The sequence below is a fragment of the Triturus cristatus genome, chromosome 1_1 (assembly GCF_964204655.1).
Source record: "Triturus cristatus chromosome 1_1, aTriCri1.1, whole genome shotgun sequence".
NCBI classification, from domain to species: domain Eukaryota; kingdom Metazoa; phylum Chordata; class Amphibia; order Caudata; family Salamandridae; genus Triturus; species Triturus cristatus.
Window position 1 is genome coordinate 11,062,186 of NC_140579.1, and position 25,120 is coordinate 11,087,305.

The 25,120-nt window shown below is 47.4% G+C and overlaps 1 protein-coding gene across 1 annotated transcript in view; it reads left to right on the forward strand.

Moving 5' to 3' along the window:
• Positions 1-364: 364 nt before the first annotated feature.
• The window catches only part of LOC146869119 (chitotriosidase-1-like), a 69,519-nt gene continuing 44,763 nt past the window's right edge, over positions 365-25,120 (forward strand). The window contains exons 1-3 of the mRNA XM_085615060.1: positions 365-409; positions 3,988-4,017; positions 22,035-22,236. Of these exons, the coding sequence (XP_085471186.1) occupies positions 385-409; positions 3,988-4,017; positions 22,035-22,236 (257 nt within the window). The 5' untranslated portion in view covers positions 365-384. The remainder of the gene's footprint in view (positions 410-3,987; positions 4,018-22,034; positions 22,237-25,120) is intronic.

Below are 25,120 nucleotides of genomic sequence, written 5' to 3' on the forward strand. Positions count from 1 at the left end.
CTCAGTTGGCACAGACCTCTGGTTTAGTGGCAGCCTGTTGAAGGGTGAGTGGTGTAGCAGGGGCCCCAGGGGCCCTCGTGTGAGCATGAAAATAGGGCCCATCATATTTGAGTTTCTGACTGGGGTGGAATGGGCCACGGCACCCGAGGCACGTGTCAGCTCCACCCCTGTGAAGGTCTCGTATTGGCAGCAGCTGGGGTGGAGTGAATCTTTCTCACCCACGAGAAACCTTGCAGGGTGAATTGTTTTCGGCCCTTCTGATTTCTCGCTCCTCCCCTTCCAGAGCCCAGGTGTGTGGTTCCCACCCTGATAGGACGGCTGCTTTTCATATAAAAGGTTCGTCACCGCTGGGGCACATGTGGATTCTCACCCTCGAGCACAGCAATGGGAAAGATGCTTCTGTGGGCTGGTAAGTGTCACCAGATCCGTCCCATACAGAGGACTGACAGAATCCCCGTCTCGGGCCTCTGTGTGTCAGTGCTCACCATCCGTCCCTTGCGCCTGCCGGCCTGCACGATTCACAACATGTGCTCTGTCTTGACAGGGACTAGAGGGAGTCTTTGCTGTTGAATATTTCGCAGCCTGGGACACTGTGCAGGAGGTGGCTGCCTCCAGTCCACGCACTGTTCACGCACAGTGGGCATTCCATGTCCCCTTGATAGCAGAGGCCACGAACCGCATCACCACACAATGGTGTGAGCCCCAATCTCCCCAAGACATGCCCTTCAAAGGGGACAGGCCTCAGAACCTCCTCGGTCCAGGGCCTCCGGCCCCCTCGCTGTCAGATCTCCAGTGCCCCTGGGTACCAGAGCCGCAGACTCCATCATCATGGAACGTGAACCCTCCTGCCCAGGGTGGGCGGTTCCAAGTATGGCACACACACTGGAGCAACAGCTTTTCTTTGCTGGAGACTTTGTATTTTTGTGAAGGGGAAGCATGCAGATTCCTTAGGATAGCCAGCCAGTCAGATGAGTTTATTCACCCTGGGAGGCAGAGGGCGCTCTGGCCTCACCCAGCCAGTCAGATGAGTTTATTCACCCTGGGAGGCAGAGGGCGCTCTGGCCTCACCCAGCCAGTCACATGAGTTTATTCACCCTGGGAGGCAGAGGGCACTCTGGCCTCACCCAGCCAGTCAGATGAGTTTATTAACCCTGGGAGGCAGAGGGCGCTCTGGCCTCACCCAGCCAGTCAGATGAGTTTATTCACCCTGGGAGGCAGAGGGCACTCTGGCCTCACCCAGCCAGTCAGATGAGTTTATTCACCCTGGGAGCCTCACCCAGCCAGTCAGATGAGTTTATTCACCCTGGGAGGCAGAGGGCGCTCTGGCCTCACCCAGCCAGTCAGATGAGTTTATTCACCCTGGGAGGCAGAGGGCACTCTGGCCTCACCCAGCCAGTCAGATGAGTTTATTCACTCTGGGAGGCAGAGGGCGCTCTGGCCTCACCCAGCCAGTCAGATGAGTTTATTCACCCTGGGAGCCTCACCCAGCCAGTCAGATGAGTTTATTCACTCTGGGAGGCAGAGGGCGCTCTGGCCTCACCCAGCCAGTCAGATGAGTTTATTCACCCTGGGAGCCTCACCCAGCCAGTCAGATGAGTTTATTCACCCTGGGAGGCAGAGGGCGCTCTGGCCTCACCCAGCCAGGCAGATGAGTTTATTCACCCTGGGAGGCAGAGGGCGCTCTGGCCTCACCCAGCCAGTCAGATGAGTTTATTCACCCTGGGAGGCAGAGGGCACTCTGGCCTCACCCAGCCAGTCAGATGAGTTTATTCACTCTGGGAGGCAGAGGGCGCTCTGGCCTCACCCAGCCAGTCAGATGAGTTTATTCACCCTGGGAGCCTCACCCAGCCAGTCAGATGAGTTTATTCACTCTGGGAGGCAGAGGGCGCTCTGGCCTCACCCAGCCAGTCAGATGAGTTTATTCACCCTGGGAGCCTCACCCAGCCAGTCAGATGAGTTTATTCACCCTGGGAGGCAGAGGGCGCTCTGGCCTCACCCAGCCAGGCAGATGAGTTTATTCACCCTGGGAGGCAGAGGGCGCTCTGGCCTCACCCAGCCAGCTGTAGCAGAGTCCCTTTTTAGCTGGGGCGAGCAGACTTCCGGGATCATGCAGGCACTTCTGGCTTTTTAGCCAATAGTACCTTCCGTACTGGGATTCTGAAGCCTAGATGGATAATGCTAAAGAAATGTGTCAAGTCTCAGAAAGCAAAGTCCACCGAATAAAGGTTTAGTACAATCTGTGGGAGTCACACAGCACATGAGGCCATCAGACAGGTATGTATAAGGACGTCACTTCCCATCCAGTCTGCTCATGTGCTTCTCTGGCTCACAGACCTACAGGGACAAACTCCCACGCCTCTGTTTTCAGTTCACTCACATGTATTGGCTCCAGCCATACATCATGTATGTATACACTTTGTCTCAGCACCCTTCCATTGGCATGATGTTCCAGTCACCCACTGCTCTTTCAAGTAAACATCTTTTGTCCCTCAGACGCCCCTCCAATATCACATTGTGACGCTTTGCTCATGAGGAACCCCTCTTTCACCTACATCTTCTCTCTTTTATGTGCCCCTGAACCTGAGAAATGAAGTTCTGACGTGTTTGAAACCACTGCAGCTGCCTCAGGTGTGCCTAGAGGCGAAGCCCTGAAGCACTGAGTCCTCGTGGGGAGCTGAGCGCACACCTTCCATGAGTCTTTCCAGCTCAGACTGTCCCTGCACCTCAGCTTCAAGAAGCATCCTACAAGGACCAGTGGAGTCCCGCCGCATCCCTGTGGCTGAGACTGGTTTCATTCCCCTCCCTGGTATTTACTGACTCCTTTTCCTCTTGGGTCTCCACACTCCAACATCATATTCTAACCTTCATCTGCCACATTGTCCTGTCACTTTTCATATGGTGACTTCTTTTCATGAGTCTGTCAGGACTATCCTCACATGGCGGCATCTTACCCCCCATCACCCTTGATCAGTGAGTGAGGACTGAGGAGTGAGGCATGACTGACCCAAGATCCGTGACCAGGGAGGCATCTGGGTGTATATTAGGTGATTTATAAACAGGCACCAGCAGGCTTTGTGCCAGGACCTGTATGAACATTAGAAATGAGACATTTGGCCAGCCCCTTGTGGGCATTGCAGGTCTTTCCGAGGGCTCTTCAATTGTGGGAGATCTAATGAGATATTTTTCCACGAGGGCACGGCTCGTGGCCCCTAGATGGAACCTCTATACAGTGGGGACATTCAGAGTCATTGGGATTCGTGATGGAGCAGAGAACACAAGATGTAAACTGGGCATGGTATATGACCTTATATACTCCACAGAAGGCTTGGAGTGTCACTTTAACTCACAAAGCCATGTTCCCCACACCGGAAGTGCTATACTTCGAAAGTATATGATCTGTCCGCAATCTGTTGAGCGGTTTGGGTTAATGCCAGCATTTGTCAAGGTCAGGTAAAATAATGTATAAGCAGATTACAGCGACCCCTCCGGCCCACCCCACCCCCGTTCTTTGGTCTCTACTGTGCATCACAATTTGGTGGCCAATTGTCAATAAACTATTAAACACTGGACCAGTCACCTGAACAGTACTCGAGAAGCAAGCTTCCGTAAAGTACAACACATACAGATTGTAGGCAACACAAATATTGTGCGTGAATGACATATTTGTGACAGTTGAACCTGGATTAATTAAAATGCCCTTAATCAGTTACAATTGCTGTAGTTTTTATCACTGCATGAATATGAGGCAATCAATTCCCGTTTCCCTTAGTATCTCACTGTTATCTTAGACAATATGCGCTAGCGATTGTAGAAGCGTGGGTGACCAGCAGGTGACCCGGTGCGGCCCCGTAGAGGGTAGTGTATGCGCCACCAGTCGGACTCTTTAAAGATGGGGCAGCCTTTTGCTGGTTCATAAATCTTGAATCTCCATGTGCAGATGTCTGCAGCTGCTACATAATTCATCATGACACAATATTTCTTTTGCAGGGTTGGCCCTTTTGCTGCAGGTGCAGATGGGTAAGTGCATAAGGTTCTTTCTCTATGCATGCACAGTAAACTACTTGTAGTATTTGATATACGTTCCCATCTTGTGTTTGCTGGGAAAACGTACACCTCTCGTCACATTTCTGTACGGCAAATTACATTTGAATACTATTTTATGAAGGCCAAGAATTTTTCACATGATTTTTAGGGCTGCATAGAGACAGTTTTTACCTGTCTCAAGAGACCGAGGTCGGGGGGGTTGCAAGATTAGCATCCCCTCGGTCATTGGTTGTTGTAAATGTCATTTATGTATGTACCGATCAGCCCTCATTCATCATTGTGACTAACAGTTATGTCATACTGAGCTGTTCCGCTATACCAACATATGCCAGTTTCGTTAGTAATGCAATTTTATGAGTCCACCTCGGTGGCGCGGACCCAGCATGGCAAAGCAGTCTGTCACTGGAGAGACAGAAATCATCCTGACAAACATAGCGCTTCATTTAGCTGGTGTGCTGCGAGGCACACACAGTGAAACCACCACCACAGGCGACTAGGCACGCCTGTCTGCAGTGGCTCCACACCACCAGGTACACATGCATCGAACGAAGGGTCTGTGATACCTTCCCATGGTGGCAGTAATCTCTCATGTACCCACGATAGGGGACCTGGGTGGCCAATAATGAAATGCTAGAGAGTGCCATGGCCCCTGGGCACGGGTGATGAGGTTGGAGGCACCCACAGAGCTCCGTGCAATCACTCATCTATCTATGCACTCCTTCATTCAACCATTAACTTGTTCTCGCATAACCCTCCCTCCCACTCAACCACCCATGGAACCATACAATCAATACTGAAGCAATTCTAAACATAAAAATGTTAGGCCTATTGGCTTTGCCAATGCTTGCTGTGATTACTTTTCAAAGCCTGCTAGCCTATATTTCTACAAACCAGAAAGTCATTTGGTGACACATGATTCTTGTTCACCTGAGACTGATCTCATTTGGCCTTTCTGCCCTGGGCTTGATTGGGCTGCAGACTGCTGCTAGAGTGAATTAAGCTAACTATGGCGCGAGTCTTGGTGTTAGGCCAGAGTTCCGAAGCACCTCTTGACAACGAAGACCTGAGTTCCTTTCAGAGGGTTAACTCACACAGATGAGAGGGGAGTGAGTGTGGGCGGATGGGGGACCTGCCTGTGGAAGGCCACGAAGGCCTGAGTTCCTTTCAGAGGGTTAACTCACACAGATGAGAGGGGAGTGAGTGTAGCCGGATGGAGGTACTGCCCTTGAAAGGCCACGAAGGCCTGAGTTCCTTTCAGTGGGTTAACTCACACAGATGAGAGGGAAGTGAGTGTGGGCGGATGGGGGCACTGCCTGTGGAAGGCCACGAAGGCCTGTGTTCCTTTCAGAGGGTTAGCTCACACAGATGAGAGGGAAGTGAGTGTGGGCGGATGGGGGCACTGCCTGTGGAAGGCCACGAAGGCCTGAGTTCCTTTCAGAGGGTTAGCTCACACATATGAGAGGGGAGTGAGTGTGGACGGATGGGGGACCTGCCTGTGGAAGGCCACGAAGGCCTCTCAGTGCTGCCTCAGCTCGTAGGATGACTTGATACCTGCTGCTTAAACATGCAGTGATCTGCAGGTCACACATTCGAATTCCATCAAGGCCAATTCAGCCTTTCATCCTTCCGAGGCTGCTAGAATGAGTTCCATTAAACTGGGGAACAGGAGCACCTGTCATTCACAGTGCAACGAACAGTACTATCGATATTAAAAACAAAGTATTATCACAAGGAGGACCTTGTCTGACTTGGAACCATTAGAACAAAATGCAGAATGTTTTCCAAAGACTTTAAAGGGTACCCCCGCCCAAGCACTCCCCCCAATTACCCCAATGAAAAGTCCCATCTACCTTCAGTCCCAGTGACACCAGCTCTAGTGCACCCCACTGCCATTTCCCTCAGGCACATCTTCCCATTTTGACTCAAATGCCTCGCAGCTGTGCCCTACAGTGCCCCCGTTCCCCAATGCAATGTTACCTCTATGCCCCCCCCCCCATTGTCCCAGGAACCGAGCCCCACCATTTGCCGCATCTCTGTGCCATGTGGCACACCTGAGTCCACCCCTGCCACCCCCCCTCCCCCCACGCTCACTCACCTCTGTTCCCCTTCCTTAATACCCAATGTGAGGCTCCCTCTGTACCCTCCTGCCTCACTCAAGGCCAAGACTCCCAGACGTACTTCCAACTTCTTTCTCTAAGCCCTTTTAATCCCTTCACCATTCCCCAAAAATATTCCATTCCCCCTGAATTCTTCTCCCTCGTTCCTTCTCCTTCCTTCAGTTTTTCTCCCTTTTTTCCCCTCAGTCTTTCTCCATTTCATCCACTCTCCTTTTCTCCCACCCTTTCTTCCCATTCAGCCCGTGTTCCTCTTTTTTCTCCACTTGGCTCTTCTACAGCCCTTGCTTCCTTTTTCTCCACTTACCTCTTTCCCCTTTTTTCCCCTCAGAACTTCACCTTCCATTCCTCATCTGTTTGTCGCCATTTTGAATCCTCAGGACTCTCGCCTCCGTCTTTGACCTCCTTGCTCAGTTGATCTGGTCTCTAGGTTGTGGTCTTGCTGTTCGCTTAGTGCCCCGTAGGCTGTCCCAGTGACATCATCTGTTCCTCCCCAAGAGTGAAAGGACTGGACTGGATCAGCCAGCCCTTATGCCCTGGCTATTTGCATCTGTAGCTTGGGTTTTGCCCTCGGAGTGCGGCTGGGCATCCCGTGGCGCCCTGTGAAGGGTTGCAGCAATTACAGCCACCGACGCAACGCAGCTTTTCAAAACAGTTGTTGCCAAAAAAGACGTACTTGAAGCATGTGCCACATTTGAGAGTCACATCAAACCATTCTAAAGACAACAGACAATTAAAATTATTTTTAAAGCAGAAAACCATCGGTAGATTTGGAACTTCGGAGGTAGACTACCCTTGATTTTGACAGACTGCCTTCTACCAGATGCTGCCAGATGCTTTGCACCCGAGCACCAACCACCTCCTCCGAGTGCCCCTGATTATTGTCCCTCTGAGTGTCTGATGCTCCCCGTCAGTACCGAGCAGCACCTCTCAGTGCCCGCATGCTTACCATCTCATTTCTCCCCGTGCCTCCTTTAGTTCCCCAATTACCTTTGGCCCTCTATAACTGCCCCAGGCCCAAGTGCCTTCTCCACACCCCCCAAATAGCCCCATCCCCAAATTTCACTTCATAGTACCCTCAGGTGCTCGTCTGCGTCTCAAAGTAACTTCCAATGTGCCACTCCTTTTGTGACCCAGAAGACCCAATTGCCTCTTTTTGCCCCTGGGGCTGTCTGTATAGTTCCATTCAAGTCCCACCAGACATTATGTCCACAGCTCTAAGCATCCCAAGATGTCCGCCATGAATTGCCCTCCTCACATATCACCTCCACAGCAGCACATATCAGTGGCACACCCCTTCCCTTCCTATGAACCCCAAGTGAACCCCAAAGTGCTGTTTCTTAGTCACTGACAGCTTCAATTGCTGCCCCAATGTCGCAGTCGCAATGACCACATCACATGTTTTCATGCCCTGTATCTCAATGGCCCACTCAAAGTACCCCCCAGCATTAATTGTCCCTGGAGTGTCCTTCCTTTTTGCCCCAAATGCCCCTTTTCCAAGCCTCACATGTAGCACTACTTTAAAGTACCTGTTTGTATTGCGTGATGCCCTCAGACCACCCCTTCCTCTACAGCTCCCATTACCCTCCACTGCACCGTTCCCTTATTCACCATAAGTCCCAATAGTCTGTTCAAAGTGCCATCAGTTCAATTCCCCCCCGCCCCTTAAGTTGCTCCATCTAGCAACTCCAACAACTGTGCTTTCTTTCTCTATGTGCACCAAGCATCACCTTCTTTGTCATTCCTCTGAAGTGCCTCGAGGCAGTGTGCTTCTGTGCCATGTGTTTGACCTGGCCCTCTCTGCAGGGTCATCCCCAAAGATTTTGCCTTCACACCTCCTGTTTTCTGAATTCATTTTTGCTGGTATTAGGACTCTGTGCACTTTACCCCTGCTAACTAGTGCTGACACGCGTGTGCTCGCTCCCTAAAACATGATACAATTGGCTTACCCTTAATTGGCCCATTTAATTTATTTATAAGTCTAAAGAAAAGTGCTACAACATGGGCCCAGGGCCTGTAAATTAAATGCTACACTTGGGCCTGCAGCACTTGCTGTGCCACCCACTTAAATAGCCAATAAAATGTCTCAGGCCTGCTCTGGCAGCTTGTGGGCAGTTTTAAACTGTCATTTCGACCTCGCAAAATGATCCTATTGGCAGGCCTAAACCTTCATTTTTAGTACATATAAGTCACCCCTAAGGTAGGCCCTAAATATCCCATAGGGCAGAGTGCTTTGTTTTTTTTTTAACAGAGTTTTATATAGCGTGAACTTGACCCGAATCGGGTAACAGAGCGCTTTACATAGCGCCAGTTGCGTTACAAGAGGACACATTCATTAGGTCTCGCCTACGCAGCTCGCATGCGGTGCCTAGGAGAGACCTTTAGTCATCGGCACATCTTTACAGCCAAAAACACTCACACGTTCCATTGCCTTCAATGGCAACGCGTGCACGTGTGGCAATTCACTTGCGGGAGCAAGCGGCTGGCTCCATATGTTATCAATTATCGTGGCGCCAGCCGCTCGCTCCCGCAAGTGAATTGCACAGGCCACCTCCTCTCCATCTCCCTGCTGCCACGCGAGCTTGTGCTTGTGAAATTCATTACGAGAGCGTTGGTGCTATGCAATGCAAATCCATTTGGTGTTACACACACGTCAATTTTGAGGCACAAAATCGAAGTTTTATTGGGAAGTTGTTCGATGCAACCTGCCATGTGCACAGCTTTGAATTGCGAGCACCAGAGCAACCATAGTAAATCAAGGCTTTTGTTGGCACTATGCAGAAAAAAAAGGCATACATCAAGTTGGATGGCACAATTTACTACCAAGTAGTATTTATTACAAGACGGTACACTATTATAGGGAGCACAAATACTCACAAGTACGTGGGTGTTCACAAACATTTTATGCACTGTCCCACACCGAATACGATTTGAAGTCGATTGCTGCCAAAGATAAGAGGAGTGAAGCACTCAAGTTTCCCATGTCCATGCCTGAGTAGCTCAACCCATTCAAGTTTTTTCTTTGCATTCTAGGTCTTGTAGTCATTATTTTATAATAGGATCAACTGGACATCAAATCCCAGAATGCAAAGTAAAATACCTGATCTGACCAAATACTCACAACTGGAGCTGGCGAACTTTGGAGCTCTGTATTTTTTTCAGGCAAAAAGCGCACAGATATATTCCAAATCTGGTGATCGCACTGGGGAAGGAGTTTCTCCAGGGGAAACATGATCGGCGTTTTCTACAAACTACAAAACCGAACATGCAGCATGGCCACATTGGAGTGGTGTTCAGCTGTCGAACTAAGAAGGCCGCTGCAGAAACATGCCGGACCAGTGCCCTCTTTCCAAACCCTGCCCGTGTGAGTCACTGTCGTCAGATGGAGTCCTCCTAATGTCTTGAATACTTATCGCAACTCATTCTTTAACTCATTTTACAATAGCCTAAACACTACCATGAAAGATGACAGCCAAAGGTAGGCCTGTTGGCTTTACCAGTGCTTGTTGTATGTTGTGATTCACCAGCTAACCCAATGTTGACTTGTAAATCTTCCCACCCACGTCCTAACAGACATGGCAATAGTTTAAGGGGCAGCGAATTAGGTGTTGTGCAGGGATTTCCATGTACACATAAACAGTGAGACTGACGGGGTTGAGGCAGCCGTGAATCTTCAGTGACGTCATTGTGTTTCCGACGCGCTGTTTGTAGTTGAACCTCGTTAGTGAGAGACGCAGAGGAAGCTTTCGTATTCAGCCGTGAAATATCTTCTGACTGACAGGCGCTTGTCATCCTCTCAACCCCCCACCCCCGCGCCTGCCCGTGCCCGTTCAATGCGTGCTTAGAAGAATGTTGTACATCGGATTGACGTTTTGTGTCTTCATATTACTGAGAAGTGTAAAAGACTGGTTTCATGGGGAGGTGTTATTGCATGCCTCCCCCCTTTAGTTTGTTTTTTACCAGAGGTGGGCGAAAATACGTAGTGTTTGTCCAAAGTGTCGTTTTTCTTTTCTTTTTCTTTTTTAAGTGTTGTGAAAGTTGTTTGGTGCGCCCTTTTTCGCATAGAAAGCGCCTTTTGCCTTCTTTCCGTTTTTTTATTCAGATTCTTCTTTAACTCTCCTTTACACCTTTTTTCCTGGCATTGTTTTCACCTGTCCAGAGCCGCCAGACTTTAGAAAATTAAAGATTGATTTCAGGGGTAGATGGTTTTTGTTGCCCTAAAGCAGTATGCACATGTTTAAAACAAGCATTGGCATAGCCAATAGGTCTCGCCTTTGGTATTTTATAAGTGTTTAGTTATACAGCACAATATCCTTTGTGCAACAACATCAACTGTTGCGTGGCTAAACACTTATAAGGTCTCAAAGGCAGTACCTATTGGCTATGCCAAAGCTTGTTTTTTGTTAGGCACGGGGAGATTAAGCGATTTGCCCAGAATCACAGGATGTTCAGAGTCATTGCTGAGACTCGAACCCAGTTCCCTAGATTCGTGGTCGACCACCCTAGCCGTTAGGCCAACTCCTCTCTGCAAAAAGGAGTTGAACCTGTGCTTTTAAGGTTTAGTTGTCCTGATAGTGAGAAACTCCTACATTTGTTTTTCACTACTGTGAGTCCTACCTCTCCCATCAAATAACTTTGGGTTACCTAATAACATTTAATAATTGATAACTTTTATTTGGAAATAGGTAGAAATATCATGTTTGGCCTCTAAAGAATTGTAATTAAAAATAAACTCTTTAATGGTAAAGTCAGATTTTAAGTCACAACTCTGAAAATGCAACTTTTAGAGATTTGGCACTTTCTTGTCCTAACCATTTTGGTGCCTGCAGCCTGTGTCCTGGGTCACATGACTGTAAATAGTTGCCAGTTGGCCTTTGTGTATTCCTCCCAGACAGTGAAAAAATGGGTCTAGCTGTTGGCAGGATGGCCCACAGTGCCAGGATGGGAGAGAATGAGCTTTTCCCTGCCCCAATGTGCCTCAGCGCACACACAAAGAACTTTCCACTAGTCTTTTGTCGCCCCAGACCACTTGGAGCCCAGGCAGGGAGGAAGGAAATGCCAGAAACATCTGTAGGGGGAAAGCTCTAGAATCTTTTATACTTCAAATCTGGCACGAGCTATAAAAATAGGACCCTCAAACATACTCTTCAGTTCATTCCTGGACCTGCAGAGGACACTCAGAGAGCCTGCCCTACACTTCAAAGGACTGCCCTGCTGCTCGAGGCATGCTTTGTACCTCAGAGAACTGCCCTGTGGCTTGATGGCTGACTTTTACCCTCAGAGAACTGCCCTGTGGCTTTATGTCTACCTTTTACCCTCAGAGCACTGCCCTGCTGGTTGAGGCCGGCCTTGATGCTTGAACCCAGGATTATTGGAGTGACTCCAAGGGCTAGTAGTCTGGTCTTATGTTCTGACCTACAGGGACACTCAAAGCTCTAATAACTGGAACCCTGCACCTGGGCCCTGCCTGAAGTGCGCACTATCCTGCAAGTGATGCCCACACAGTGTTGGACTCTTGGAAGTGGTGCTAAAAGTGCCCAAACAGCCAAAAACCAAAACCTTGAACTGGGAATTTGTTTTGCCAACAAGTGCTCTGAGAACTGACAGAAGACGATGACCTACCTGCACACTGATCTGCCCAAGGTCAGCCTGTCTTTGCCGTTCTTCTCTATAGCAGCAAATCCTGTTCAGCGGCTCCTCGCAGAAGCGGTGTTCGGCCTCATGGTCCCCTCGTTGGCTGCAGCCTGCAGCTTCGTCCCGCTGAAGACGCCCTCTCTTTCTGCCATTCACCAATAATTGTTTTCAGTGCCATCCGTGTTCCACTCCCTTTGTGTCTCTGATGGTCCTTCTATGCCCCTACAGAATGTCAGCCATGCCTCTGCTCCCAGGCACTATGTCTACACAACCTTAGGTGCCCATTACTTGTGTGCCTCCTCTCTGTGTCTGACAATGTTTCTATGTACCCAAGATGGCCCGTGTTTGTGCCACTGACCAACAAAGGGTCTATTGCTGGAGCACAGACTCTCCCGTCTGTGCTCCTCATTCCCACTTACCCAACATCTAGGCACCTGTCCGTCTCTGTCCACGAGGTGACCTCTCTAAGCACCAGATTGTTTGCTCAACTACCCCTGTTTCCCTCTCTATGTTCAAGTGACCAAGATAGATCCGCTGCAGCTTCTCTGGAGATCCTCACAGACTCCCTGAGATCTCCCTTGTGCTGATACCACTGCTTGCGGAGGCACCACCTGAGCTCGGTTGCCCCTCTAAATGCTTCCAGGTGCTCCTCACTCTGTTCTGTATGCCATCTCTATGCCTGTGGGTTCCCCCTCGCCCTGTCCCTTGCCAATGTTTCCCAGTATGTGCCCCCCCAGCAGTGCTTATTTGGAGTTGGTGGTTGCAGGTGGGGCCCAGGGCACTCATTGTTGAGAACCAGCACTTATTCTCCTCAACAGACTTTGATCTGGATCAAGAGAGAAAAAACACAAACGTAGGAAAGAAGGATGAAGAGAAAGACAGAAAAACAGTGACCAAAGGAGAAAGCTGGGATGAAAAGGAACCAGCAAGAGGCAAAAGTGGGCTAAAGAGGCAGGGAGTGTCTGGTCACGGATGAAAGCGGCCTCAGGTGTAATCAGGACAATGGAGCCCCGGTATACGGCACCCAAACCTTCGATTGCACCAGCTTTGGGCTTCTGAGCAAATCTTTGGGCCCCTGAACGTATTCTTTTACAAATTAAGCAGTGCCCCCCAGGCTCCCTTGTGCCTCAAGTCCCACCTCTCCCATGCCATGACACCAATTGCCTTCTAGGGCTACCCCTAGATGCATACTCTCTGTTGCCCAAATGCTTTATTGATGCACCACCCAATTAGCTCCAAACGCTGAGTCCAAATACCAATAGGTGCGCCATCGCTTTGTGCGTCATATGCCCCCTATACCTGCCTACCCCACCAACTACCTCTTTTACAGCCGCTAGTCCTCCCCTCCCTCTATGCATGGATGACCCACACCTACAACTGCCCTCTCTCTGTGCATGCTGCTAATTGCTCTCTCAAGTGGTCCTTCCTCATTGTTCCATCACTCTGAGCTCTAGATGTGTCCCACATGCCCATTACCCCATTACCTTCTTTGCTTGTACCCCAGCTCTCAATCCCTCTGCAAGCCTGATTGATGCCCCTCTGTCCGTGTCTACTGATGCAGTTGATCGGAACTTTACCTGCCTGGTTGGTATTTTAATGGCAAAACAAGTCAATGAATTTCAGGAAAGTCATTAAAATATACTGCTTTTCCCCTCTGGTATATGGACTGAAGGCAACGAGTACAAGACGAAAATGAGTCAAAATCCTTTTAATGCTGTCCAGACTATTCCTGAATGTTTTAAAGCAACTAGAGACAGAATCGTTGTGTTAAACAATAATACAGAAACATTTACATAAATTGATATTCGAGTATCCGCTTCTGGCCCCTCCAGAAACCCACAACATGCCCAAATGGCTAGTATTTTTCTGTGAGGAACGTCTCAACCCTATCTGTGCCTTCTACATGAGCCTTTAAGATGTACAGGCTTATTAAATTGTAACTATGTATGTGGATAAACACTGCTGTTATGCATTGGCAAACTTTTATAATAATGCTGAAAAGACCAAATCGTGAACGTTTTAAAAAGATTGGCCAGAGGCTTGAATAAGCTACAGAACGGAAATGCAAGGAAACTGATTGTTGTTTGGGGCGATGATTTCAATATTTGTCTGTGTCCATTGAGTGGAGGTAAGAATTGTGGATTGCACCTAGAGAATAATGATGCCTGCTCCCACTTTCCCCAGTCAATATATGGGGAAACATTAAATGAGATTATATTTTCCTTGGATTTAGGTTTTGCCAAAAGTCTCTGTTCCCTCCATCCCATTCACCCAGACGTTTAATGAAAGAGGCATGAACTCAATTATAGACTATAGAATATTTCCGAATCGATATGCCTCTAGACTTATGAGCTTCAGAACACATAAAATCGCCCTAAGTGACCACTTCCCACTTAGTATCAATCTAACCTGCCCCAAGGAATTATTCAGTCCTAAATGTAATTCAGTATTCTCGGTTAAAAACATAGCTGTGAATAAAACAAATGGTGGAAGGTTCCTTACAATGGGGGAGGTTGAGTCAATGGAGTTTACTAGAACAATTGTGGCAAATCATTTAAACTCCTTTTTAACCTGCCTGGATGAGAAAAGCACTCCTGTTGAAATCTTAGAATCCTATTCCCAGATTACAAACCGAATAAAAGAGGCCCTGTGGGTTGTGAACAGGAAAGATCAGACACGCAGCCATGGATGGTTTGATTCGCGCTGCACTAAAGCTTATACAAGATTAAAACAAGCCTCACACAAACCAGAGAGATGCATCCATGAGATCAGGCAGAGCAGAAAAGAATATTCTCAAGCTCAGAAGTCCTGTAAAAAGGAACTAAAAGATGAAACATGGGTAGTGCTGCACGAAGCTCCACAAAAGAGGGACAGTGCAGCTCTCTGGCGAGCGGTCAACGCTCCATTCCTTAAAGCCGAGGATAAGCCTACGGTAGAAATTGCTATCGGAGAAAACCTGTGGGTGGACGTTTTTCTCCAAAGTATATAAATCTGGAAAAGAGGATGGTATAACTCCAAAAACAACAATAACACGGGGAGTTATGGCCATAGTCGGTGAGCACATTTATCAGTCTTTTTCCCTGGAGGAAGTGACGTACGTAATAACCGAGAGTAAGGGAGCTAAGGCACCCGGCCCTGATGGCGTCCCGGTAGACCTTTTTAAATCTAACTTGCTTTTATGGGGCCCACTCTTAGCACAGGTTTTAGCGGTCTGCTGTTCTACTGGACTCATTGAGACCTGGTCAGAATCCATTGTGGTACCCATTTTAAAAAAAGGTGACAGGCAGGGTCCAGCATGCTAATATCCTTGCTGGATTCACTGGTAAAAATAACGGGACGAACACATCTTGAAACGGTTGCAAGACTGGGCGGAAGAAAACCAGGTGCTCTCAGACCTACATTTTGGGTTTCGCCAGGGCTTGGGAACACTTGAACAGGCACTGCACCTTAACATCCTGATAGGGAAGTACACGCGGTCAAAAGAAGGAAAATTATATCTCGCCTTTGTAGACCTATCAGCAGCTTTTGACTGCGTGGTACACAAAAAATTGTGGGAGATTTTAACTAATATGGGGGTGGAGACATCATTAATTACATTTTTAAGAAAACTTTACTGCAACGCTAAAGCAAGGATCCGTTATGGACTTAAAGGAGAATGCACTGCACCGTTCAAGGTCGAGAGGAGGGTTAGGCAGGGATGCGTCCTGGCACCGTTTTTATTTACTCTTTATACCAATGGTCTCAAACAAGCATTGGTAGCGGGGTGTCAGGACCTGCCACAAATAAATAGACACCCTATACCCGCCCTCTTGTATGCGGACGACGCAGTGCTGATGGCTCGCACTCCGTTGCGACTCCAAAGGGTACTCACTAGGTACACTGAGTACATGGAGAATCTCGGCCAGCGCGTTAACATCTCCAAAACTCATATAATGAAGTGCGGCCAAAAGAGCACCAGTTGCCGGGAGATTTTTATTGGCAATATAAAGTTCGAACCCACCACAACATTCCCTTATTTAGGTATTTTATTCGACAACAAGGGGACATGGTATCAGGCTGTAAAAAACAGGAGTCTGCTCTTTATGAAAGCTACTGCGGCCCTGGCTAACTTTGCAAAGAATCTGGGAAGAAAACCTCCAGTCGAACTCTTGGAAATTTATAAGGCAAAGTGCACCAGCATAGCAATGTACGGGGCAGATGTATGGGGCTACCGCGATACCAAACCTATCCAATAAGCGGAAAATGCTTTTCTAAAATACCTCCTGGCGGTTCCAGACAGTACCTCTATTTATGTATGCCACACAGAATTGGGTTTGCCTCACATTTCAGATACAATTAAGATCCGACCAGTCACGTTGCGGCATAGGATTTGGACCGCCACTACAGCTTCTTTTAACCGAGATGTTTTAAAAGATAGCCTCACACTACACTGGGTTCTGGAGATCCCCTAGATGAATTATATAACATTTTTTATGAAAGATCTGGGTCACCCAGAATATTTTAACAATCCTGATATTTTGCATATGGTAAATAGGAAATTTCTTTAAAAATCCTGTATGACTCTCATGGAGGCAAACAGATTTGCAAGTGAGGCAGCTAAGGCGTCGGTACATTCCAATCAACTTATACTCACTACATTCGGTACCCAGCCGTACCTAAACTTTGCATTAAGTGGGTATGATCGATTTGTTTTAACCCGGTTTAGATTTGGATTTTTCCACCGTGCAGTAAGTTTCCCTAAACCAAACGACTGGTCTCCAACACTAATTAGCTGCCCCTGCGATAACCAATCCCAGCAATCAACCATGCACGCGGCTTTATTTTGTAAATTGTATGCAACGCAAAGGAAAAGATGGATTTTACCTGTTTTAAGACTCTGGGGACTGAGACCATGCAGGCCTGCGTTCATAGCCTTGCAATTTCTGGATAACGATTGTTTCACAAAGTCAATTGTTTCCTTCTTGAAAAGCATTATTAAATACAGCAAAGGCATGATTATATGAATTTTCATGAGATATCAAAAGGATTTTGAAAAATACAGTGGGTACTAATCAATGTATTATTTAGTAATTAGTATAATGTATTGCATATTCTTTTAACTAGATAATCTTGATATTTTAACAGTTTTGCTTTCTTGATCCTGCGTACAAATAATCAAATAAAGCTGGATTGATTTGATTTGATGTTCACTCTCCTTCCGTGGTTCAGGTACTCCCTGTAGCTTTATGCTCTTCCTTCATTTCTTCCTGTTAATTTGCTGCTACTGTGCAGCCATTTCTAAAACATCCTCGAAACAGCCAAAAATCCCATACAAGTGCTACTAAAACAAACCCAAAACAAGTGCAGGTCCTACCACAAAAATCCCAAAACGAGCCCAATCATTTAAAGGTCTATAAAGGAGACTCACGAAGATTAACATACTAGTCAACCCTACAGAGCTAGACGTTGGCTACTAAAAGAAGATTAAAGAGGACTCGACAAAAAGGAATTGACAGAAGCACAGAGACTCGTATTCAATACATCATTCCTGACGCTTCCGTTCTAATCAAGCTACGTCTCCATTAAGAAGTATTCTTCCCATGCCCAAGTAATTCCTGATACTTCGGCATACAAGCAGCTCTCAAGACCAAGTCCTAGTCCTGAGGAGAACCCCCCAGCAAGATGGGGTTCGAAACACATTGACACCAACGATTGGGCTGATTAACCAAGGGTGTGCCTCGAGGGAATAATAAAGCGATACCAAAGGGGATGATGGACGGAGCGTTTGAGCAAATCAAACACTCACCCTCAGTCAACTGATCTGGGTTTAATCCATCATCATTCTTTAGCTCACTCCACCACCCAGTTCAGACATGGCCATATGCAAATCAGTCTGACCCTGTGCCTCATGGGAACAGTCCATCCTGAACTGCCAAGCCATGCCTTCCCTGGACCGGAAACAAGCTTCCTAGGACCGGTTCCGGGTTCATAACCCTCATCAGCCAGGCTATCTTGAATCCAAAGTGAGCAAGGGACCCATGTGTGGGGGAAACATCCTTTACCACGCAACCATTACAACGCGGTATGGTTACATCGTGGTTTTGACAACGCAAGTCGTTACACCGACTTGCACTGGAGGGCGCTCTAGACTAAGGAATAGTGTGAATTACTATTCCAACACCTTCCCTACTGTACGTAGACTGGAGTTGGAATAGTAGTTCACACTATTCCTAAATCCAGCGCCCTCCAACGCAAGTCGATGTAATGACTTGCGTTGTCAAGACCGCGATGTAACATACCGCGTTGTGATGGTACGCGTTGTATCATCATACATCCACGTCTGGGCATACCCTGCCAATTTAGGGTGAACAAAGCGATCCCAAAGGGGATGATGGACCGAGCGTTTGATCAAATCAAACACTCACCCCCAGTCAACTGATCTGGGTTTAATCCATCATCATTCTTTAGCTCACTCCACCACCCCAGTTCAGACATGGCCATATGCAAATCAGTCTGACCCTGTGCCTCATGGGAACAGTCCAGCCCGAAAAAGGGAAACTGGAGTTGAAGATTGAGTTAATTTGGGCCCAAACAGATGTCCAGAAGGTATGTACGTGTGGGCAAGTAAAAAGTAAGTGGTTTAAATTGGCGTGAGGGGAGGAGCCGGACCAGCAGGAGTCCGATACTATCGTATGTCGCTTATGTAATACAACTGGGTGTAACAAGAGCCTGTTATGAATAAAAATTAGCGTTTGCGTAACATTAGCTGTTCTAGAGGTGTTCCTAATTTTGGACCATAATTTGTTCCACAGAGAAGGTGACTCAACCCCAAGATCCTCCTCCCAAGAAAGTTCAACCTTGGTCTTCTCTCTAACAAATTGTGAGGAATGTATATGTGTGTAAATAGTGGAAGCTTTAGGACCGGAAAGTTAAAAAGGACGTAAGCTGTTAGCTGGGAAAGGCATCGAATGAGATAGGATTTGGGTATGTACATTTGAAAGAGCTTGTGAAATTAAGTTATATTTGGAATAGAAGGGAGGGGGTAAATGGAAACTTTGACTAGCTTCAGAGAAGGACAAGACCCTGTTTTGAGAAAAAAGTCGGTGCGTCCAAATTAAGCCTTTGTTTCTCCAAGATTTCCAATAGAAAGGTTTTCCACCGATCAAAAGAGATGTGTTGTGCCATAAAGTGGAGTCTAGATTGGTCTAGATCGGTAAGGGGTGTGCTTGGAGAAAAGCCCAGAAGTTTACAGATGTGTTTGCGAACAGGAGTATAAATAGATGGTGGTCTACGGGTAAAAGAAATAAATTCTTTGAAAGAGAAAGGGGAAAGAAAGGAACGTTCAAGAGCCACCCACAAAGGACAATCCAGCGGAAAGTCAGGGAGCCAACTCGAGGCCTGGCGAAGTAGGAAAGATTTGTGGTAAGTAGGGAAATCAGGATAATTAGCTCCGCCCTCTGCTCTGGGCTTTATTAATCGCAACAGAGACATGCGAGGTGTTTTTTTTCCACAAAAAAGTAGATAGTATATAATTAATTTTTGCTATTTTTTTTAAGGGAATGGGAACAGGGATGTAAGAAATTGTGTATAAGACTAACGGGGCTAGCATCATTTTAGTGGTATGTAAACAAGCCCACCTAGAAAGATATAAAGGGTGCCACTTAGTCTTGCAGCCACGTTTAGTGAGGCTCTTAAAGGAGCCAGACTGGATCTCGGCAAGCCACATAAGGTTGTATTCCCATAGTCTATTCTGGGTAGAACTAGAGATTGAATGGCTGTTTTTAGGTCGTTGTCGTTGAGGAAGGGTTTGGGTTTTCTGAGAAAGCTCATATGAACGTTGGCTCCTCTGGAGGCTGTGTTGATGTGTTCCCTCTTGTCAAGAGATTCTTGTCTAGTATTATTCCCAGTGATCTTGTGGAAATGATAATGTGAGGGTTGCAATTGAGGGCTGTTAGATGTTTCATCCAGTTTACTATGTAACCATGTCCTTGTGGTGGGGAGATTAGGAGAAAGTCGGTTTTGAGCGCATTGAGTTTGAGGTGTTTTTTTGTTAGCCAGATGTGGGGTTTTTGTAAAGTTGTGTTGAGTAGTCGGATGTCACCCGGCGATGATATTTTTAGGTATAGTTGTGTATCATCCGCGTACATGTGGTAATCGATATTGGAGAGTTTCAGAATTTCAGTTAAGGGTTCCATGAATTGATTGAAGAGGGTAGGAGATAAGACGGACCCTTGAGGGACTCCCAGGGTGACGGGTGTGGTCAAGGATAGCAATTGGTTAAACTTGATTCTTTGAGTTCGGTTGTCTAAGAAGGAGGCGAAGCACTTTAGGACAGCTCCTGATAAGCCCATTCTGTGTTCAAGTAGGTCGAGGAGACTGATATGTTTGACCGTATCAAAGGCTGATGAAAGGTCTAGGAGGATTAGGAGGCAGGATTCGTTTTGATCTAGTATTCTGAGTGCGTCATTGACGATGTGGGTCATGGCCGTTTCTGTGCTGTGTTTATGCCTGAAGCCTGATTGGAACTAGTCAATGAGTTGGAATTGGGCTATACGGTTGCATAGTTGGGAGTGGATGCATTTCTCCATTAGTTTTGCTAGAGTAGGAATAGTGGATATTGGGCGGTAGTTATCAGGAATTGTATTTACATTGAATGTGCTCAAGATTTCATTTCATGAAATGGAATGGTTCTTCTAATTTGTTTTTTTATTACGCACGGTTCATATGCTATTGAATTGCCAATGGTCATTTTTTTTCTTTTCTGCTATATGCGAAAATCTAAATAAATAAAATAAAAAAGATACAAGTCTGAGTTCTGTGTATATATAACTTTAGTAAGCATAGCTGTCAAGTTTGCAGCATGCATATGTGTGACATTTCTGTTTCGCAGTACCTGTGTATCTTCAATCAGTATTTGTAAAGCGCAGCACTGTCACCCCTAAGGGTACCTGTGCGCTGGGAGAGCTGTGTCTCCGTCGAAGAGCCAGGTCTTGAGTTTCTTTCTGCAATACGCCGGGGAGGGTGCTGTTCGGAGGTGGAGTGGCAGGTTATTCCAGGTCTTGGCAGCGATGTAGGAGAGGGAGCGGCCACCATTGCAGCTGTGATGGATGCGGGGGGTGTGCGAGGGTGAGCGAGGTGGGTCACAGGTGTCTTGCAGGGAGGTGGAAGCTTAGTCAATGGTTGATGTATGATGGTACTTGGCTGTCTAGAGCTTTGCATGCCTGTGTGAGGATCCTGAACTGGCATCTTTTCTGGATGGGGAGCCAGTGGAGGTTTCTGAGATGAGGGGTGATGCTGGTCTGTTTGGGGAGGTTCAGGGTGAGTCTGGCTGCGGAGGTCTGTATGGTCTGGAGTCTTTTGAGGAGCTGTGTGTGTGGAAATTCTGGCATAGAGGCAGCTTGTGACGACGGTGGTGTGACGGTCTTTCTGGTGTTGTTTAGGATCCATCTGAAGATCTTGATGTTTCATGGTCAGTTGGCTGCCGAGGATGATGCTTAGGTTGCGTGCGTGGTCTATTGGAGTGGGTGTTGGCAGCTTGAACATTTCCTTTTAAGCAACACTGTGGCTGTGACTGTTTCCACAATTTGGGATGCACAATCACCAGGCCCATTTCCACTATCCCTAGTATTTACCATACAAACTTTCCTGTGTAAACCTCACTGCTGAGGTGCTGCAGGGTCTCAAAGCCCGCCAGCTCCAGCAAGACCCAGAGCCGACTCCAGCACAAAGGCCTGCACCCAGATGGCACAGGGCAGGCCTTCAGCATGATGGCCAGCAAAGCAGATGTGGTGGTCTGCCCCACTGACGCCATCTTCCTTTTTCTCATTGATCAGGCAGGGTGCTGGGTTGGAAGCGTAACACTTTTCATCATGCATGTGGAGACATGTATTTTAAGAAGCTTATTAAATGTGGTAGAGGGTCTGTGCGCAGAGTGTGGCTTGCTCTAAGTACACAAAGTCCCTCTGTTACTCTTAAAATTAATGTTTTTGAAAGCATTTGGTGGTTGGTAGCTGCTCACTGCTTGGGAGCACTGGGACCATTTTATAACTGCTGTGGGCTCGAGGTCTATGACCGGTGCCAGATCAGGCCTGGTATGATCAGACAGAGCCTCACCCGGTGTATTCAAGGTTGTCCGCAGGGCCAATAAAGTGCTGAACTTTGGCATCCCTTTTCTAGAGGCATGGATCCCATTGTAGGTGGACCCACAGAAGCCTTTAGCATCCTCTGCAACCCCCCACATCATCCCCTGTTCTCTCTTTCTAGGCTCAGCCTACAAATTGGCCTGCTACTTCACCAACTGGTCGCAGTACAGAGAAGCACCAGCGACCTACTGGCCAGCAGATGTGGACCCAACGCTGTGTACGCACATCATCTACGCTTTTGCCAGCATGGAGAACCACAAGATCGCCACTTATGAAGAGAATGACCCAGAGCTCTACCAGCAGGTCAACGCCCTCAAGGAGAAGTCAGTAATTATTATCTATATTTAAATGCATTTCCACCTTTGTAGTTAAGGTTGACACAAGGCTCCTTAGAAAAACCTGTTCTTTGCATTATTAATGCCCCCCATAGACAAATAAACACCAAACATTGGAACGTCACAGTGCAAAGTCAAGGTGCAAAAGAAGCAGTTTTCTGTATAAAGATAGAAATTTCCAAAGGTAGTATTAGCTAAGGGAAAAAACACACAATCAAGGTACACTAAATTAGGCAGGCAATGTGTGATTGGTTCCATTTGTTACTTTTGGTGGGTTTGGTCATATACAATAAAAATAAAAGTGGCCTTCGTGCATGGACATGATCTGAAAATATTCTTTAATGTATGCAAACATCTGAAAAATTCGAAAAATAAAAAGCAGCATTCTGATTAGTTGAATTTTCCCAATGTTTATGAACATCGCAGCATGTGGTTGCCTGTGAAATATGTTCAGAGGGATTCTAATCAATCAATCAATCATAGCATTTGTAGAGCGCACTACCTACCCGTGAGGGTCTCATGCCGCTAGTGGGGTGGGGGGCGTGCTGCTACTGTTCGAAGAGCCAGGTCTTGAGGAGTCTTCTGAAGGTCAGTAGGTCTTGAGTCTGCCGTAGGTGGATGGGGAGGGTGTTCCATTTCTTGGCGGCGAGGTAGCAGAATGATCTGCCACCGGCGGTCACACTTCGGATGCGGGGGACAGAGGCGAGGGTGCGGTCTTCGGAGCGGAGCTGGCGGGTGGGGGTGTAGAAGCTGAGTCGGCTGTTGAGGTACACTGGTCGAGTGTTGTGGAGTGCCTTGTGAGCGTGGGTGAGGAGTTTGAAGGTGATCCTCTTGTTGACGGGGAGCCAGTGCAGGTCCCTCAGGTGGGGTGTGATGTGGCTGCGGCGAGGGATGTCGAGGATCAGGCGTGCGAAGGCGTTCTGGATGCGTTGGAGCCTTTTCAGGAGTTTGGCCGAGGCTCCTGCATAAAGGGCGTTTCCGTAGTCCAGCCTGCTGCTGACGAGGGCTTGGGTGACCGTCCTTCTTGTTTCGATGGGGATCCACTTGTAGATCCGCCTGAGCTTGCGGAGGGTGTTGAAGCAGGAGGAAGATTCCATTCATCTGATAACTAAAATCATGATGTTAGCAATTCAAAGGAAAGAAAACAACACTATTGAGTTGTTTCTCTCTAAAAAAACAAACCTGCTACACCGGTAGGGAACCCTTGTTGTGGAATGTTATTTTAATGAGGATAAAACACCCCATTAAATAAAAACCTGATGTTCATGAACATCACCTGAAAAATCGTAAAAAAGAGTACAGTTGTCTACAATGTGCCGGGGCAGCAGCTGTCAGTTCTCCGTAGCCCTCCTTCACCCTCAATATATGGAGGGAAAAGATGGAGCAGGAGAGCTGACAGCTGCACTTTAGAGGCGGCTGCGGCGGCAGCTGTCCCAGCTGTTCTTGTATGGTGTGGATGAAGAAGGACCTGGACAGCGGACAGCGGTCCTAGTGTTTGTAAGTGTGAACAGGACCATGGAACCGCTGTAAGCTGCCCCGGCACTCACAGCAAAGGAGGAAAAAACACCCTCATTATTGGGCACGGGACGGGAGCTGTGGGGCAACAGCAGCAATCCAAGGTCTTTGGGCGAAGCTGAGAGGATCAAGTCCATATTGTGGCGCTTTTACATTATATTGCAACAGGCCATTGACAACTGAAAAAAGGGGAAAAGATGGCAGTGGAGGGGGTCCGTTCATAGGAGAAACTGATTATTTTTCGAACGTGCAGCCCTCACCTGCGATTGGTGGCATGCTTCATCGCCGATTCCCGTCTATATCCAAGGCAGGGCTCTGCTTGGTCGGACTTTCTGATTTTCCCTCTTAGTGGTTGGGAATACTGAAATATTAAACAAGCACCGAAACCCTGAAGACAGCTAATATTGGGTTAATTTGCAGCGGCGGCTCCTCTGATAAGGAGGAGCATTGCCCCACCTTCCTGTGAGCAGTACAAAAAGGACAAATAAAATGATAACGCAATGTTGTTATCAGTTTATTATTCCGTATTGGCTTCAGGGCGGGTTGTGCTGGCCAGAGCAGGGCGGAGGGCGGAGTGGTTGGCACTCTCTAAATGCACATGACAGTTTGACCGGTCGTCTTGGGCCGGCCAAATCGTCATGCGCACTTAGCATGTTCTCCACCCGACTGTATTGCACAGCCTGGGTGGAGACATGCATAGGCTCCCACTCGCTGTATGAGCGCTGAACCACGGCGCTCTGACCAATCACGACGCTGCTGGCATGCTGGTGACAGCAGCGTTTTGATCTGCTATGGGAGCCTTTGTGCTTCTTGCTTTCTGCATCGACAAAGGAAGAGGACCGAGAGGCAATGGCCGGTCTGCAGGTAAGTGGATTTCTTTTTTTTATCCCTCTCTCTCCCCGCCCCGCTACACCCGCTAAGCAGCAGCAGCCACGGTTAATTTGCCATTTTTAAATCTCTTCCCAGTATTTGTAAAAATCTGAAGACATTACGAAAACATAAACACGTTGCACGGAACATTGTTGTTCATTAAAGTTGCGGGCACGGGCTAAGGAAATTCGTTACTAGTAAGATTAAGACTTATAAATGTCTTAGAACATTGATGACCTCTGATACTCATTACTTCCAAAAATCATCATTATTGTCCTTCATGGCTTCGGACAAAAGATCGCAATTTTATGCTCCCTACATGTTGGCACCATTAATAGCTATTACTGGTTGGGTCTATATGTACTTTAATCCTATTTTGTATTGGGTAGGCTATTGGACAAATTTCAGTTGCCGATTATGCTAATAAAAAGCAGGTTATAATCAAATTTCATATATCAAAGTTAACATGTAATATCGAACAGTGAAG